At 59.5% G+C, this 17,482-nt stretch overlaps 1 protein-coding gene across 8 annotated transcripts in view; it reads right to left on the bottom strand.

Moving 5' to 3' along the window:
- The window catches only part of COL18A1 (collagen type XVIII alpha 1 chain), a 93,099-nt gene that overhangs the window by 23,932 nt on the left and 51,685 nt on the right, over nucleotides 1-17,482 (bottom strand). For all 8 annotated transcript variants that reach the window (XM_082461134.1, XM_082461128.1, XM_082461129.1 and 5 more), the window contains 6 exons: nucleotides 12,955-13,502; nucleotides 5,957-6,046; nucleotides 5,099-5,158; nucleotides 3,155-3,284; nucleotides 701-777; nucleotides 148-324 (listed from right to left, as the gene is read on the bottom strand). In XM_082461134.1, coding sequence (XP_082317260.1) covers nucleotides 148-324; nucleotides 701-777; nucleotides 3,155-3,284; nucleotides 5,099-5,158; nucleotides 5,957-6,046; nucleotides 12,955-13,502 — 1,082 coding nt within the window. The remainder of the gene's footprint in view (nucleotides 1-147; nucleotides 325-700; nucleotides 778-3,154; nucleotides 3,285-5,098; nucleotides 5,159-5,956; nucleotides 6,047-12,954; nucleotides 13,503-17,482) is intronic.

Here is a 17,482-nt window from a genome sequence, read left to right as displayed (position 1 = left end):
GCCCTGGGCTGGCTCTGCCTGCCCCACAGCCACCCTCCCGCTGCACCCAGGGAAGGAAGCGGCCGTCCGGAGCCCCAGGACCCTGCTGCCCTCTCCCCTCTGGCCAAGCCCCTACCCCCGGCTGGACGAAGCGGAGACAGTACTCACGGGCTCGCCGTCCCTTCCGGGGGCGCCATCCTTCCCCGGGGGCCCCGGGGGTCCCTGCGGCCCAGGAACAGGCTGTGCATCGGGGCTCTGCACGGCCGGGCCTGCGGGACCCTGGGGACCAACGGGGCCAGGGGGGCCCTGAGCGCCTGGTTCTCCTTTCTGGCCCTTCAGGCCTCCCTGGGGACGAAGAGGAGAGGGTACAGGCTGGGGCGGGGGCACACACGCTCGCCTGCGTCCTGGGCCAGGCCTGGGATCACACAGCGGGGGGGCGCAGACAAGACAGGCACAGGGGCAGGCAAGGGGACATGCTTGTGGACGCACACGGGGCCGGCATGGTGGTGCCAGCGCCAACAGGGGGCTGCCTGCCCGGCGTCCCCTACACTCGCCCTGGTGCTCTGGCTGGGGAGCGGCCCCAGCCGTGGACACCCAGTGCCGCTGGCGCCCACGAGGACGGGGGGCACAGAGGACGGCCGGGAGCCCCAGAGCTCTGTCAGGGTTCCCAGTGAGCAGAGCAGGGGCTCCGACTGCTCTGGGGTCCCCGTGGTGACCTCACCTCTTTCAGGCCGCGCCCAGGGCTCCACTCGCTCCCGGCCCACGTGGTGACTGTGCTCAAGCTGGGGAGGGTCTGAGCTGTAGGAGACAGAGGTGGCCGTCAGACCGTCCCCAGGCTGCCCCCTGCCTGGCGCTCAGTCCTGGCCGGGCACCGAGCCCGGGCTCCAGCTCCGTCCCCGCACACTCCCATTTCTCCTCCCGATGAACCGTCGTCTGAGGGTCTGCGGCATCCTCACGACCCCAAGACCCTTCTCTCCTGAGTGCCAGGCGTCGCCTGGGAGCGAGGGCCTCCAAGAATCTGGCTCACGTGTGGGAAGCGCAGCGCTGTTCTGTGCAGTGACCTAACCCAAGTCTCCCCTCGCGCCCAACCGCGTCCCTGTGGCTTCCTTTTGGGGGATGGTGATGGTTCCATCACCATCGGTTCCAGGACCCGTGGAGGGTCGGCCCACCCGCCAAATCCGGCCAAAGCCAGCCTCAGCCCAAGCTAAGGACGGTTCCCACAGAGTTGGGAAAGCAACAAAACGGCCCAGAGAAGAGTGCCTGCGGCATGGACGCCTGGCCCCAACACATCATCCTGCGCGTCCCCCCTCCCCCGTCTGCGGGTTTTCCCTCCACTGGGTGCAAGATGGCGCCTCCCCTTTGTGATGGACAGGAATTTGGGGGTGGACTTTGAGACTGTTCCCCCAAAGCTTTCCAACAGTGTCAGCACCACTGAGTCAATTACAAAACGGGATTCAAGCTTCTTGGCAACGTCCCACTTCCTGAGGGGTCCGTGCCCTTGCGAGGTCCTGACCTCACTCTGATGGTGCCGGGCGCTGAGCTTGGGCGCTGGACAGGACCTAGGTTTCCAGGGTCGCACAGCTCTGGGGGACGTCCGTGCCCGTTTCCAGGAGAATTCGGGGCCACAACCCCCCATGCCCACCTGCAGCCGCCCCTGGGCTCGCCCTGCTCGGTACGCAAGCCAGCCGGCGCCTGCTGGGGGCACTGTCGCCTCAACCAGCCCCATCCCACCCCCGCAGACCCGCCAAGTCACAAGTCAGCCACCAGAGGGCACCCCATCCTGCCCCACGCTGGCCTGGGAGGACACCTCCCAGGTCTCTTCCCGCGTTAGCATGATTTAAGGCAAAACTAAAATTCCTGCCTCAGAAACATTTAAAACTGCAAAAATGCCACTCAGAGAAAGCAAAGGCCTAAATAAGCCACAGGAGACAGATCCTGAGTCCGGGGTCGGAAGACTCAACATGAGCTGGACGCCCAGGCCGGTCCCCACGCTGACCTGCAGCGTCAAAACCCCGGCAGCCCTCCTCGGAGAAACTGACATACGGATCGAAAATTCACACGAGACGGCGAGGCACGCGGAACGCCAAAGCGGCTTCGTAAAGGAAGAGCAAAGCTGGAGGCCGCACACCACCCGAGCCCAGGCGTATCATGAAGCCAAGCCATCAGGACCGTGCGGAAGAGCGGTGAAGACGGTGAGACGGGGTCCGGACGGAGCAGGGTCCAGACAGACTGGCACGTACGCACAGCTGTTCTCAGCCAAGGCCCAGGGCAACGCAGAGGCGAAGCACACTCCTTCCAACAAACGTGCCGGAAGCACATACGAGACCCACGTCCTGGGGACCACAGGCCCGAGTGAACACCCGAGACCGGGCCGGCTTCTCAGACGTGACACCAACACTGAGACCCATAAAGACCAAACCGATAACCTCATTTCATCCAAGTTAAAACCCTGTGCTCTTCTAAGTCACCGTTAACAAAATGCAAAGATAAGCCGCAGACTGAGAGGATATCTGACAAAGGAGTCGTGTACAGAAGATAAAAACTCTCAGAAGTCGATACCAGGCCTTGTTAAAAAACGGGCATGAGACTGGAACAGATCTTTATTAAAGAAGATACAGGAATAGCAACTGAAGGGAGATGTGGGCCCTGCAGCAAGCAGCAACCTTTGTGGGCACCTGCACGCGGCGATGGGCAACCGTGCACGAAGACACGGTCCGCTTCCCAGGGTGGCCCGGGCATCCGAGCCTGTGCACCCTCTGGGCCGGGCGTGGGGGGAGTCCCTGAGCCCCCAAATGCTGCCCTACTTCGCAGAGGGCCCGAGCAGAGGCACCTTTGCACCTCTTCCCTGAAAACCAGCTCTCACATCCTCCTGGTGACCCCGCTGTCCCCAGGCTGGGAAGTAGCAGCACCCTTGGGACGGTCCCACAAATCCCTCAGGAGCAGCAGAAAGTGAGAAACAAAACACAGGAGAGACCACGTCCAAGGAGCCGCGGAGGACCCGCAGCCGGGGCAGCGAGAGGGGGGGGCAGGCATGGGCCCTCCCCCTCGGGGCGTGCGTGTGACGGACGGGAGCCCCTCCTCTGCCACACAGACACAGACACGCGCTGGGCGCACACACTGCATGCACACACACACACCACTGACAAACACTCACACCACCCCAGCAAAGCTTTACCTCCTAACGAAGACACCGTGGTCTCCTCCTCAGTCTCCTCAGTTCTGAAATCCTCCTGGTTGCCCACTCCAGCCAAGGGTGGAGAAGTGACTGGAGGAGCCTCGGGGAGCCGGGGTCCCAGGGGTGCGCCCTGGGGTGAGAGTGGGAAGCAGCTCTGTTATCAGTGAGGCGTGTGGCCCGTGAGCGCTGGCAAAGCTGTCAGGTTTACATGCGTTTGGTTGTAAAATGAGATGTTTACGGACTTCAGGGAAGTTAAGAAGGAGCCACCAGAGACTCCGTCACAGACAGGAAGGAGCTCTAGGCCCCTCCAGAGCCATTTTCTTCTGAACAGCTCAGGGGATGGGGGTCTCCTCGCCCTGCAAGTCGGCAAGTCCCCCAACCCCCCACACCTGGAGGGATGGCTGAGCGCCGGGCCTCCCCCTCCCCCTGCAGGGCCCAGGAAGGCCCCTCGGAGACTCAGGGAGCCCCAGGTCCTGCCCGTGGTCTGGACGGTGACGGGCACGTAGCCATCACCATGGTGGACGCCCGCACAGGGGGGGAGCCTCTGCGTTCACTGCACAAGGGGAGGGGTGGCCGCCACGTGTCCTTGGCGAGGGTCATGACCCGGCACCCACGGCCCGGCGATTCCACCCACCGCCCCACCCGAGGGGACGAGGTGGCCCTGCTCTATAAGCCCACTTCCCTGTCCCCAGAGGCACACGGAGCGGCGAGGACGTGGGCACAGGCGCAGGGAAGATGCTTCCCGTGACCAGCCGTCCGCACTTGGCATGAGCTCCCTGGCTACAGTGCTCGGGAGACGGTGCTGGTCCAGGTGCCCGGGACGGCATGCCTGTGAGGCCCGTCCAAGGGCTCCCCCACCGCCCGGTGGGCAAGCGGCACCCGGCGCTGGACACCAGGCCTCCCCGCTACAGCCACAACCCTCCAATGTGGGGAAGGTCCCCAGGGACCCGGAGCTGGTCAGCCACTGACACCCCAGACCCTGTGGGCGGGGGAGGGCGTGCAGGGGGCGCTGAGAGGCCGAGGGTGCCCTGGACCAGGCTGGGCCCCGCACAGAGGCTTCCGCACAGCCCCTCCTCCCTCCCTCACTGCGACCTCGGCCAGATTTTCTGAAGCAGGAGCTGGCAGGGACGGCCTCCTAGTTAGCACACTGCAGGCCGGATGACTCTTTCCATCCCTGACTGCCCCCCGCCTCCAGTCTATTAAGAGAGGCCCCGTGGCTGCAGCACGTCACGCCTTGGCACCGGTACAGCGGGGACACCGCTGTCTCCGCAGTTTGTGCCCAGGGCCCCTGGGTGGAGATGGTTGAGGAGTGGACGGGCCACATGACCCCCGGCAGGGCCATCGTGGGCACCACCCTCTGACACCCTCCAGGGGGCGGCCGGGCGCCAGAGCCAGCGCGGCTCCCAGAGAGCTGCTCTGGCCAGCGCAGGGAGCCCCGGTGTCCCTGGCGTGCGGGGGGCCGCCAACCGTCCACCCCAGGGCAGCTCAGCACTCTGCCCCATCACGGCCCCTCAACACCCAAGCCCTAGGTGGAGGCAGTGCTGGGGATGGGGTGCGGGGTCAACACGATTCGTCCAAACAGGAGACGGCGATGTCCCTGTCACTCCCGAGACACCCCCAGCCCTGTGTGTGGCTTTGGGCCGTGTGGGCTACGGAGCAAGGTTGGCCCCTTAGTCCCTTACAGCCCCACAAGCTGATAGGAGACGCAAACAGATGCCAAGGTCACTCAGACAATTGCACGAGGTCTGGACCAGACACCAGATTCGAGAGAACACTCCCCCCCCCCGAGGAGGCTCAGCCGGAAGGCACGCCGCCCACTCAGCCAGAGTCCCGGTCCCCCGTCTCCGGTGGGAATTGGTCTTGGCGACCCAGGGAGCCCTTAGAATTCGCACATGCGTGTGCACACATGCCCCCGACACCCCACCCTGAGGGCCCAGCACTCACCAACTCCTCCCCGATATGCTCCCAGGTCTCCGCCAGCCCGCTGCCCAGGTCTCCTGACGCCTGCAGGGTTGACAGGAAACAAGCCGGTGACCGGAGCCCCCCAGCCCCCCAGGAGCTCGGGGTGGGGGGAGAGGGCGGGCTGGGTGGGGGGGTCAGGGTGGTCCTCGACAGGGCACGTGTCCATCAGACCACTTAGAAAGAAAGGCCCGCGGGAAACGAGCTCAGCGACTGGCCGGACACACAGACCCGCACGAACGCATTCCTTCCTCTCGAGGGGTCATCCTCTCCCACGGCTGAGAGGGGAGGCCCCGCCCAGGGACCCTCGGGCTCGGACTCAGCGTGAAGGTCGTGCCCCCTCTCGCCTGCCCTGCTCCCTGCACACGGCTGAGACCTGGGTTTGCCCTGGGGACACAGGTCTCCTGCCCGTCTGTCCTTCACACACCAGAGGTGGTGTGCCTTCTGCCTTAGGTCCTATGGGACAGTGTGCACACACGCGCACACACACACACACTACTGCACACGCACACACACTCTCACACACACACATTTTTTGCTCTGGCAACTACTAGTGACTCTATCGCCAACTGGCTATTCTAGGGGTGATTTTTAACCTTTAGATTCTGTGTTTCTATGTGGAAAGTTCTAGGCAAGGGAGGTTCTTTCTCAGGTTACAGGTAGATAGAAACGTAATCCCAGGTAACATCGACCCAAAGTGGCATCTTTCAAAAGAGACCTTCCTGGTCCCATTACTTTGGGTTTCCAGGCAAGGCCACCCCACTCCCGGCCTTGAGTCCCTCGTCCCACAAGGTGGGGGAGGGGAGGGAGCCCCCTGCCTGAGCCCGGGCAGCAGCCACTCACCCTATCGTCATCGTCCTCCTCGTCCTCATCCAGGCAATGCAGGGGGCTCACCTGGGGGTCCTCACGCAGCCTCAGATCTGAGATCAGGCCCTGAACACGGAGGGGAAGATCACCAGGGGTCCCAAGGCAGGAGGCCCAGGGCGCAGGGAGACCCCGACTCAAGCTGCAGCCAGCTCGGAGCCCGGCACGTCTGAGGCCGATTCCAGGGGTGACACCACAGCGGGTGATACCACAGCAGGGGACACCACAGAGGGTGGCATCACTCCCTCCCTCCCTCCCTCCCTCTTCACCATGAACACTCATCACCCTCTCACGGGCTCCCCGCTCCCTCCGTGGTCCCAGCCCCACACTAGGTGCCAGGACACAGCACAAACACATCTCTCGGGTCCCAGTGCAGCGAACAGGTCAGCAGTGTGCGGTATCCTTGGAGGTGGTGTCCCCTCGGGGCACGAGGTAGACGGCACCGGCCGGGGGGAGGTCGGGGCAGCAGGCACGGAGAAGATGCGGGACCCCCGCTCCTACAGAAAGCCCAATGCTAGGGCAGGGCCACCACCAGCTGGGACGGCACGATGGCCGAGCACCTCAGCCTGGCTGCACCGGGGCCTTTGCCATGAGGTCTCCTGTTCCCCAGAGGGTGACACAACCACAGGTTCTGAATCGCGGCCGAGATCTCGGAGCCACGTGCGTGAGGCCGCTGGACCCCAGGCCTTTGGTGTCCTTTCTAGAAGGCTTCCCTGCCTGGGAGTTATGAGTATTCACACATGCTTTCCTGGTATTTCTTTTGTTTTCATTTTAATCCACGGGATTTATCAGCGCATCTTCTCCTGAATAGAGACCACATTTCATCGAGTCTAAGATGCACATTTTCAGAGCTCTTAATACAGACCAGTTTAGGTCAGGAGCTGGCAACCTTTCTCAGTCAAGGACCAGATGGTGCATATTTCCAGGTCTTTGTTGACGCTGCTCTGCAGCTGTGTTGGGAAGCTGACCACAGACGGTTGGTGGACGCTGGACGCAGCTGCTCCCACCAGACCGTACAGGACACTGAAACATTCACACCTCACAAAATATTCTTCTTCTTTTGGTTTTTGCAACCACTTAAACATGCAAAAGCCTTTCTAGTCGTGGGCTGTATAAAAATAGGCGGCAGACGGGATGTCCTCGGGCCGTGTGCCGACCCGGTCAGGTTACTGTTTATCCCCTAAGTGCCCTTCACCTCCCTTTATCACTGATCCTCCGTCTCATGGCCATCCTGCTCCACACGTGACCACAAGCCGACAAACACCCCCGCGTGTCCCCATGAGCCCTCGCCTGAGGGCTCCACTCCTCTCTCCAGGCCCAGCTCAGGCCACCTCCTCCAGGAAGCCCCACAGACTCCCTCCCAAGGATCAGCACCTCCGGGGGCCAGTTCTGCCCGGCTCCATACTCCCCCTTGCACCTCCACTCCCACTGACAGTGAGGCCTACGGGGTGGGACACCCCGCCTCCCTGTGTGTGTGTTCGTGTGTACACATCACGTGTGTCACGTGCACGTGGATGTGCACGTGTATTCATGAGTGTATAAGTGTGTCATGCAGGTACGTGCATCGTTGTGTGTGAGCGTGCACCTGCATCCACGTGCTTGTGTGTATGTGCACACATGGGTGTGTATGTGCACAGGTGTGTGTGCATGTTCAGGCACACACACCTGATCCTGGGAGGCGAATGAGGTCAGCTGGCCCAGGTGGGGGGCTGAGGGAGAACCCCACAGCCCCCAGTTACATGAGGTCCTCATGTCCCCAACACAACTCCCAGCCAGGCCTGCGAGGGGAGGAAGGGGCCAAGGACACGGGTGGGGAGGAGATGCAGGCGGGGGGTTTCAGCTCTGCAGTGCACATGTGACCCCCCCCCCCCTTTCTCAAGTGAGCACGGGAGCTGGCCTCAGGGGCGGTGGGCCCTGCTCGGGGCTCCCAAAACTGCCGCGGCCTCACCAGCCGACGGGGGCACCAAGTCGCCGACAATGGCGTCCTGTCGCTGGTCGATCTCCGAAGGTGGCGAGAACAGCGTCCATTGGTGGGAACACGGGCCATCTTCACTGTTTTCCCCACCTGACCACAGCTCATTTCAGAAGCTCTAAGGCAGAAGCGCCCGTGGCTTCATGGCCAAGGCCCATCCTGCGTGGTGAGCCCCCCCTGGAGCTCCGACCCTCACACCATGGCAGGAGGCTGCACGCTTCTCACACTCAGGATGACCAGCGGTTCCAGAAGGTTCTGCAGGACGGCCTGGCGAGGACCAGCACCGGCCTCGTGACGTCTGGGCCTCCAGGGGAAGCTGACAGACCACAGGGCTGGGGGGCGGGGTCACGGTCAGCACTGCCGTCCCGGAGCCTGTCCCCTGGCTGGCGGGAGGGAGGTGGCAGCGTCTTCCCGGAAGTGACCAGGCGTGTGGAGCGCCGTCTCCCTCAGTTTGAGGTTAGTCCATGGTTTCAGCTGAACCAGCGCAGACACCTATGTCCAAAGCTGAGTCCAGCTGCTTCTGCCCTTCACGTCCAGCTCCATCCTTGCCTCCCCTGGGTCCCCCATCACTGCCCCCCGCAGAGCAGAAAGCCGCCGTCTTCTTCGGAGCCTTGAATCAGCCTGCAGCAGCCCCGCAAGGCCCACAGTCGGAGTGGAGCTGGCCCCTTCTCATGGCGGCCGCTGGGGAGCTGAGGCTGTGTCCAGGGCTGGAGATCACCGGCGGGACACAGGATGGCCTGACTGACCGCGGGACTGTGCAGGCATTGGGGTCCCTGGGCCCCGTGTGGTACGTGGATCCTACGGGCAGAAAGCTGGTTGCGGGTAGAGGAGAGGCTGTGGGGCTGGCGGCCTGCAGACCACCCAGGGCTGGAGCTCTGGTCTGAAGAGGGACAGTCCACCCGGCCGTGATGAGGGTATTCGGCCGTGGGCAGTGGTTGGTCTATTCCCCCCTGGAATCCTGAGATGCTCCACCCACCAGGGAGGGCAGCGAGCTGCCGGGAGGGGCATGTGGAGGGTCTGTGTGCGGGAGGGCACACGTGTGTGCATGCACGGGGGTTGGCCACTGGGCTCGGGTCAGTGGCAGCAGCGTGTGGGGGATGGAAATTCTCGGCCCACCTAGCCCTGCTGGAGGAGGGACAGGGGGTCTCCAGGTGACAGAGAGTCATGCCAGGGGCGGCACGAGGGGCCAGACGTTCAATTTCTAGAAAGCCACACTCTGAACGGCGCTGGGGGCACTTCGTGTGTGACAGCGATGCGGGGAGGGCACGAGGCTCCCGGCAGGTGGAGGGCATCTGGGCATGACCGTCCCCACACGGACATTGTCCCCTGAGGCGAGGGTCCCCACACCAGCCGGCATCAGGCCAGCCGCTCAGCAACAGGCTGCCGGACGCCGGGAGGCATGAGGAGCAGAGGAGAAGGACACGCCCGAGGCCACGCTCAGCTGGGAAGACGTCAGTAGCACAAAGGCCACGAGACCCGCGGCACGCACCGGACGGACTTGGAAGCAGAGGTTATGAAATCCAGACTGTTTGAAATCTGTCCTGTTGCTGCCTCGCTAGGGCCACTGGGCTTAGAGTTGTGTGCAGACGACCAGAGCCCCACGCTGTGAAAGCGCATCCCTAGTCACTGGTGCCGGGTCTATCTCCCTGGGACCCCAACTCCGGGCGCCCCAGCGTTCTCCAGGGGGCCTCCCACACTGAGGGGTATCAGGGGTGTCTGCTCCATCTGGAAGGGCTGCGTCCCGGCCCAGGGCAGTGGAGCTGAACAAGCCTGGACAGGGGGTGGGTGGGCCGCAGCCCTCCTGGGCCTGCTTTGCCCCTCCTCACCCCCGGCCCCTCCCTCCTCTGCTGGCTGACCCCCCAGGTTGCCTGGTCCCTTGTCACCTACCCCGGCTGTCTCTGTGATTGGCCCACACCACCACCGTCCCATTTCCCATATGTCCTGAACTGAGTGGCTTCTGACCAGCTTCCCGTATCAAGCCCCAACTCAACTATCTGCGTCAAATTCTATTACAAGCAACTCTCTCCCTATTTCTCCGTTTCACGAAGTCAGGAAATTGCGTGACTGCTGCAGGACCGTGACCAGTTACACTACGGGTCCAGGTCACTTCAGATGACTGACAGGAGTATTGGGAGAAGCTGGTGACAGTGACCTCTGGTGCCCCGAGCTGCCCCTCAGTCAGGAGCAGCAGGTCTGGTGTGGCTGGACTTGGGGGCCACAGCGAGAGGACTGAGGGGTGTCAGAGGATGCCGGCACTTTCCCTGCCCACTGTGCTCCATCCTTGGGGCCAAGCCTGCCCAAACCTAGCATGGCTGGTGGGCACCCTCTTGGTTTCAGTGGACCAATCACTTATTTCTTATATAACGTGGCCAACAAAGCCGCCTGCTGAGGAAAATTCACAGCCTCCAGTGCCCTCATCATAGAACAAGAGCAGTGAATGTTCAACATGAGGCGCACAGCTGGAGCGCAGCCCGGGAAGCTGGGCCGCGTCTCTTGTTCCCAAGCACAGTCTTGCCCTGGCCCAGTACCGGTTTCAGACGAGGGTCCCAGGAGGTCTGAATAAACAGATGACTAAACCTCAACAGAAACCTGGGTAAAGAGGAAGGTGGTTTCATAAAGAGAAAAGCCAACAAGAATGAGAAAACAGGAACACTTTCGACAAAGAGAAATTAAGTCAAGAAAATTCAACTACATAGTATTTGAAATAGTTAAAAAAAAAAAAGAATGGGGTCAATAACCACTGAAAAAGAGTTGGAAGTAACATTTTAAGCAGAATGTTGCAACAACTGGGTGGAATTAGGGATTTCCCAAGAAATATTTATTACCAAATAAGCTCAAGAATAAGAAGGAACATGAAAGACCAAGGACGTTCATAATTTTTGTGACGGGAGAAAACAGCAAAGGGTCTGCACTGACCGTCAGGAGGGGAGCCGGGCTGAGCGCTGGGTGGTCGGCGAGGGGCTGAGCACGCTGCCCCGGAGACCATCGGTGGGGACACCTGGCTCATTCCGCACCCCAAGCTCTGTGCTCATCTGGACCAAGTCTTAGCAGTCACACGTGTGTGATTCTTTCCCAAGAGTCTGAATTCAGAAAGGCTGACAAACCCTGTCCTAAACCCATCTTGTCTACTCCTCCCCCCAGGCAACACGCTTCACCTCTCACTTGGCTGGAGTCTGATCAAACTCCCAGAGAGAGATTCCTGGAACCGGAGTCCGAGGGGACAGAGGAGCCACACCGCACTGGACTCAGCTGGAAGTGGCACGTTACGGCAGGGGGAGGGGCAGCACCCTAACCCTGCTAAGCAGGGCTCCAGACAGAGCCGGACAGTCTCCTCTGCTTCTGTCTCTCTAATCTTCAAAGATTTTTCTGGGTGTCTATTCCAGGCCAGATTTAACCCCAGAAACACTTTAAATATCCCAATGGTTGAAAAGAATGACTAGGTGAAAAGGCAAATGAAAAACTGGGAAATAAAATCTGCAGTGTATAAAATAAAGATCAGTGTCTTACATACATAAAGAGTTCATATAAACCAATAAGAAACAACTGAAGCCATTAAAGCAAAAATGCAAAGGACATAAACAGGCTAGTCACAAGAAGAAATACAAATAGCCAGTAAACACGTGAAATATTAAAGTTTGTTTTCACTCACAACTAAGAAATGCAAATTAAAACACCCAGACACCGTTTGCCTATGTATCTAACTGGCAAGTGTGTTTTGCACAGATGACCCCAGCCTGGTGAGACCCTCTGGCTGTCCTCGATGCAGGAAGGTGGTGACCTCTGTTAGCACCGTGAGACAAGCAACCCCTGTTCCCACCAGCACACAAGCAACTTTTGTTTTAAAGTGTTAAAGAAACATGGACCTTATGGGGGAGATTTCCATCTAGAAAAGCCTGGGAAATCTCAGAACAACTCGCCAGTCCACACAGGCCCTCCCTAGATAGAACAGCTCTCTCCAACTTCTCTCCAGTTAAACAAGTTTGAGTATCAAAATGAAAACACGAAGAGGCCCAGTTTGGTATCAAAGTCCTGCTGGCTCCCAGACCCCATGGGTGAAAGTTCCTGCCAAAGGTGAAAGGTCAGCTTTCAGAACCGAGTCACCAGGACTTGTAGAACAACTTTAACCAAGCAGCCTTTGTCTGGGCAATAATTAACTTTCTGTCCCCTGGGGACACATCCCCCATTAGCACACACAGGGACCCCTGTCTGGACCGCCGGGCGGGGCGTGCCAGCTGCAGAGTGGCTGCAATGTTAGAATTCAGGGACTTGTAGATCAGTGCCTGCTGGGGGTGCCCACGCACTGTTTCCAGGAGGCAGGCTCCAGCTAAAGGTTCCAAGAAGTGTGAGGGTCAAGGGCCCAGGAGAAAGACCCCGCTAGGATCTGGGATCTACCTCCCCCCAAAAGTGAACGCCAGGGCCAGGCCTGGGGTAAGGGGCTTCCCTGGGGACATGGTGGAGACCGCCACATGCCGGTCACCGCAGGGGAAATTCTGCCCACGCTGCTCTGAAGTGGAGGCCTGCCCTGGGCTCACCGGCCATGGGGCCACTGCACAATTTGGCAAAAATAATAACCAGCACAATGAATGCTGGTGCGTGGCATGAACCCCCTGGCCCAGCCCAGCTGGTGTGCGGCCAGCCCCCAAAAAGGCCCACACTCAGCGCTCCACTGCCGTCTTGAAATTCTTAATTTTCACTGAGCATGGTCTGCTGCTGGGCCTGGACAAAGCCCCCTGCTCACTGATGGGGGGGCAGCACACCCACGTGCAGACACACATATGCACACGGGGGGTGGGGCCCCTGACGGTGGCAGAGGTAGGTATCCAGTGAAGAAGGCGGTCCCAGAGCAGCAGGGGAATAAAGCCCAGGGGGGAGCTGGGTGGACCAAGGGCCTGCTCCCCCCGGGGTTTTCCTGTCCCCGGAGCCCCCGCCGCAGCAGGTGGGAGCAACCATCGTCCCCATCCCCAGCCCGCCCCCTGCCCCGGGCGCTGGCAGCCATCGCGATTACCTGGAACTTGTCAGGGTCTGCTCGGCCGGCCTGGGCCACGAAGAGGCGGGCGTCGGGCTCCAGCTGCAGGCCGCGTGGGGAGCGCGCCAGGGGCTGGCGCTGGACCTCCTTGCAGTCCACGAAGAGCGCGGCGTGCGTGCCGTCCACGGTGAGGGCCAGGCGCGTCCAGCGACCGTCCAGCGCGGGCAGCGTGAAGCTGGCGGCCGTGTGTGTGCGGGCGGCACCGGGCTCGGTGTAGAGCAGCTGCACCTGCTGCCACGCCCCGCGCGCCGCCGCCAGCTTCACGCCCACCAAGACCACCGCCTGCGCCGCGTCCGTGACCGCGAAGAGCACGCCCGCGCGCGCCGACGCCGGCCGCACGCGCACCAGCAGGGAGAAGCGGCGGAAGAACGTGCTGGGCAGGAGGCTCCGGGCCGCCCAGCCGTCACCACCCACGTCCGCGCCGAACTCGTAGGCGGGCCCCACGTCGGGGTCGTGCACCAGAGCCACCTGCCGCGGCAGGGGCTCCCCGAGCAGCAGCTGGAGCCCCACCTCCATGACCTGGCTGTCTGTGGAGAGAAAGACAGCAGTGAGGCCGCGCACGCCCAGGGAAACCGAGGCCCGGCCGCCCTCCCGCCCTCCCCGGCGGGGACACGACAGCCACCTGCCCGTCCAGGCGCCGCGCCCGCCCCCACAGGCTCGCTGCTTCCAAGTGGGGCGCAGAGACCCTCCCAAATCAGCGTGGTGGGAGGGGCAGGGGCACAGCCCGCTGGGGACCCCGTCCCCCGTGAGCACAAGGAGCCACCGCCGGGTGCCGAGGGCTCGAGCCCGCCGCCGTTCCCACACTGGAACCACAGGAGGAACGCACCAGACACTGGTCAAGGTACCCTCACCCACCCCGGACACTGCTGTAACTTAAAGACATCGAAACGTTACAAAAAAGAGAGAGATGCACACAGGGGGTGCCCTGAGCTGCGTCTACACTAGGAACGTCCCGGAAACGAATTACACTCCTAGGAAGGGAGACCGTAAAAGGGGCCGCGCTTCTTGGGGGGCCCTTCTTAGCTGTGGTCTCCATGTCTGCTCACACTCGGTACCGCAAACTCCACCCCTGCCTCCCAGGTGGCTGGGGTTCACCAGCTGGTGGGTGCTTCACGAGGCTCCTCACTGCCCAGTGTCCACACCAGGCGCCACACGCAACCGCCCGACCTGGACGGGGCTGCCTGATGGACGACCTCGGCCTCCTCCCCCTCCGACCGTTCACCCTCGCGGCCCCACGCCGCTCCACCCATCCTCTCAGTTACCCCGTGGCTTTCGTCCCTCCTCCTCCTCGTGTGGTCAGCGACCCCCCCCCCCAAACAGAGCCCCCTCGGCAGCATGGGCCCAGGCTGGGACACAGCCACGGTGCCTGGACCCACCCGAGCCGTGGGTACAGCATGAGTGCTGCTTCCCGGGCGTGTAGGGGCCACTAGTGGCCTGGACTAATGATCGCTGGGACCGGGGGTGTCCAGGGCTGGGGGCGGCAGGGCCTACCTCTCTGTACAGGGGACGTGGTCACTGGCCGCCACAGGAGGGGGAAACACCACCGCGGGGAGAGGTGGGTTCACCAGTGGCTTCCCTGAACTCCCACACTGCCAGGCAGAGTGGGGACTTGGGGGCCGTGGTCTGGCCAAGGGCCCCCCCAAGGCCTTTTCTCTCAAGACCCCCCGTAATCTGGGCGCCGTCTGCCTCCAAAATGAGGTCCACCGGAAGACGCTCTCCTGGGGAGCGGCTGCTGGCGTGTGGGTGTCCTGACCAAGGCGCGGATGAGCCCGCCAGTGTGCACGTGACTGTGTGTGCAGGTGACAGCGTGGCTGTGTCCGTGCGTCAGTGTGCGGTGGGCGCCTGGAGTCTGGCCCCCAAGCGCAGGGTCAGGCCGACCCGGGACTTCCTGGGACAAAGCAGAGGGAAGAAAAGCTGGACCCCAACTTCCTAAGACAGGACGTGCCTTTCAAAGAGCCCCCTGAGGACAAAATATGAAAAGAGAAGAGACAAGAGGTGCCCACATGAGGACCAGGGCTTTGGGTACCCGCCAGGCTGGTCCTTCCCAGATAGCGGCGTCTCTGCGTGGTCCCGACGTCCCACAGTGTGGGCTCCCCCTCGGCCTCACCCTGCCCCTTGCAGGTAAGACCCCGACGCAGATGAGAAGCGGGGAACAGACAGGGCGGTGCAGACAGCAGCATCCGCGCAACAGTGGCCTGGCCTCAGCGTCTGCCCAGGGTAAGTGGCCCCTCACAGGGGCAGGGGATCTTCACCAGCACCCTGGGCTCTGGGGGGCCCGCAGTCACTTCCTGCTCAGAGACAGACACTGCCGTCCACCCAGATGGCGGCTGCTGTACGGTCCCTTTGTATCAGAAGTGCCCGGGGCTCAAGTGTCCACTTGCGGAGATGCTCTAAGATTAGGAAACAGGACCCTCACCAGCCTGAGTGCCAGTGGCCCCAGTGTCCCAACTCAGCTGCCCCCAAAGTTAAACATGGATGTGCCCCAGCAGTGCCCTTCCTCCCAGGCAGCCAGAACTTTTGCAGATTAATTGAGAAAACAAGATGCAGCAGCCGCTGACGTCCTGGGCTGGAAGACAATAGCGTGTTATAGGGACAGCCCAGGGACCCCAGAGACGCAGGAGCAGTTCCTTTCCAAAGTTCTCCCATTTCCTCTCCATGAAATTCTCCATGGTTCCCATCGGGAGTAGGCCTCCGAATGCCACAGCCCTAAGATCACTGCTCCATTCTCCAGTTACAGGCGCCTTGAGCAGGGGATGTGGCCACACCTCCCTGCAGATCTGACAGCTGCTGTGCTGGAGGTGCTGGCCCGAGGCGCTGGCCCAGCTGTCTCGGGAAGGGAACCAGTACCTCTCCAGAGAGCGAGTGCCCAAGCCAAGCTCTGGGAGCTCAGAGTTACGCCTTCCTGGGAACACAGTGGGTGGCACCTACATACGCCAGGGCCCTCTGGTCTGCCACACTCGCTTCAGATCAAGGAATCGGGGACTTGCTAGTTGAACACAGTTTCCCTTTCAGCAAACAGGCCAGCCAGGACCAAGTGGGATTTAGCCCAGGTACTTGAGGTTGGTTCAACATTTGAAGATCAATTAATGGAGTCCATCACATCAACAGACTTAAGAAAAATCACATCGTCCTATCATTAGATGCAGAAAAAGCATTTTATAAAATCCAATGCACATTATGATAAAAACTCTTAGTAAACTAGGAATAAAAGTGAACTTCCTCACGTTGATAAAGACTATCTACTAAAAAACTACAGTGAACATCATACTTAATGGTACACTTAACGGTGAGAAACTTGCAGCTTCCCCACTAAAAGCAGGTATAAGGCAAGGATGCCCCCTCGCACCACTCCTTTTCACCGTAAGAGCTAATGCCATAAGACCAGAAAAGGAAATGGAAGCACACAGACTGGAAAGGAAGAAATAAAACTATCAATCTGCAGATGACATGAAAATCAAAATGTAGAAAACCCAAAACAATTATCCAAAAAATACTCTTGGAACTAGTGATAACGGCAAGTTTGTAGGATATAAGATTAATGTACAACAGTCAACCATTTTCTATATACCAGCAATGAACAAGTGGAATTTGAAATTAAAAACACAGTACCATTTACATTAGCACCCCCAAGATGAAATACTTATTTATATTTATACCAGGTATAAATACGACATATATGTGTACAAGATCTACATGAGAAAAGCTACAAAACTCTGACAAAAGAAATCAAAGAAGAACTAAGTGAATGCAGAGATAGTCCATGTTCATGGATAGGAAGACTCAATGATGTCAAGATATCAGTTCTTCCCAATTTGATCTATAGATTCAGTGCAATCCTAATAAAAATCCCAGCAAGTTATTTTGGGGCTATAAACAAGTCAGTTCTGAAGTATACAGAGAGGGAAAAGACCAACACACTGCTGAAGGAGAAGAACAAATTTGGAGGACTGATAGTATCTGACTTTAAGACTTATTATAAGCTACGGGAACCAAGACACTGTGGTATTGGTGCAAGAGAGACAAACAGATCAATGGAACAGAACAGAAAGCCCAGAAATAGACCCACATAAATACAGTCAACTCATCTTTAATAAAAAAATCAAAGGCAATACAATGGGGAAAAGATAGTCTTTTCAACAAATGGTGCTAGAACAACTGGACATCACATGCAAAAAAAAAAAAAAAGAATCTAGACACAGACCTTACACCCTTCACAAAAATTAACTCACGATGGATCACAGACCTAAATGTAAAATGCAAAACTCCTAGAAGATAACATGGGAGAAACTCTTGATGACCTTGGGTTTGGCAATGACTTTTTAGATACAACACCAAAGGCACAATTCATGAAAGAACTGACAAGCTGGGCTTCTGTGCTCCAAAAGACACAGTTACGACAACGAGAAGACAAGCCATAGACTGGGAGAAAAAATTGAAAAACACTCATCAGATAAAGGACTGTTATTCAAAATATATAAAGAACACTTGAAACTCAACAATGAGAAAA

The sequence above is a fragment of the Balaenoptera physalus genome, assembly GCF_965194825.1.
Source record: "Balaenoptera physalus genome assembly, chromosome: 4".
Classification (NCBI taxonomy): domain Eukaryota; kingdom Metazoa; phylum Chordata; class Mammalia; order Artiodactyla; family Balaenopteridae; genus Balaenoptera; species Balaenoptera physalus.
The sequence above is the reverse complement of the archived record's forward strand: the minus strand, read 5'-3'. Positions and strand labels throughout refer to the sequence as shown.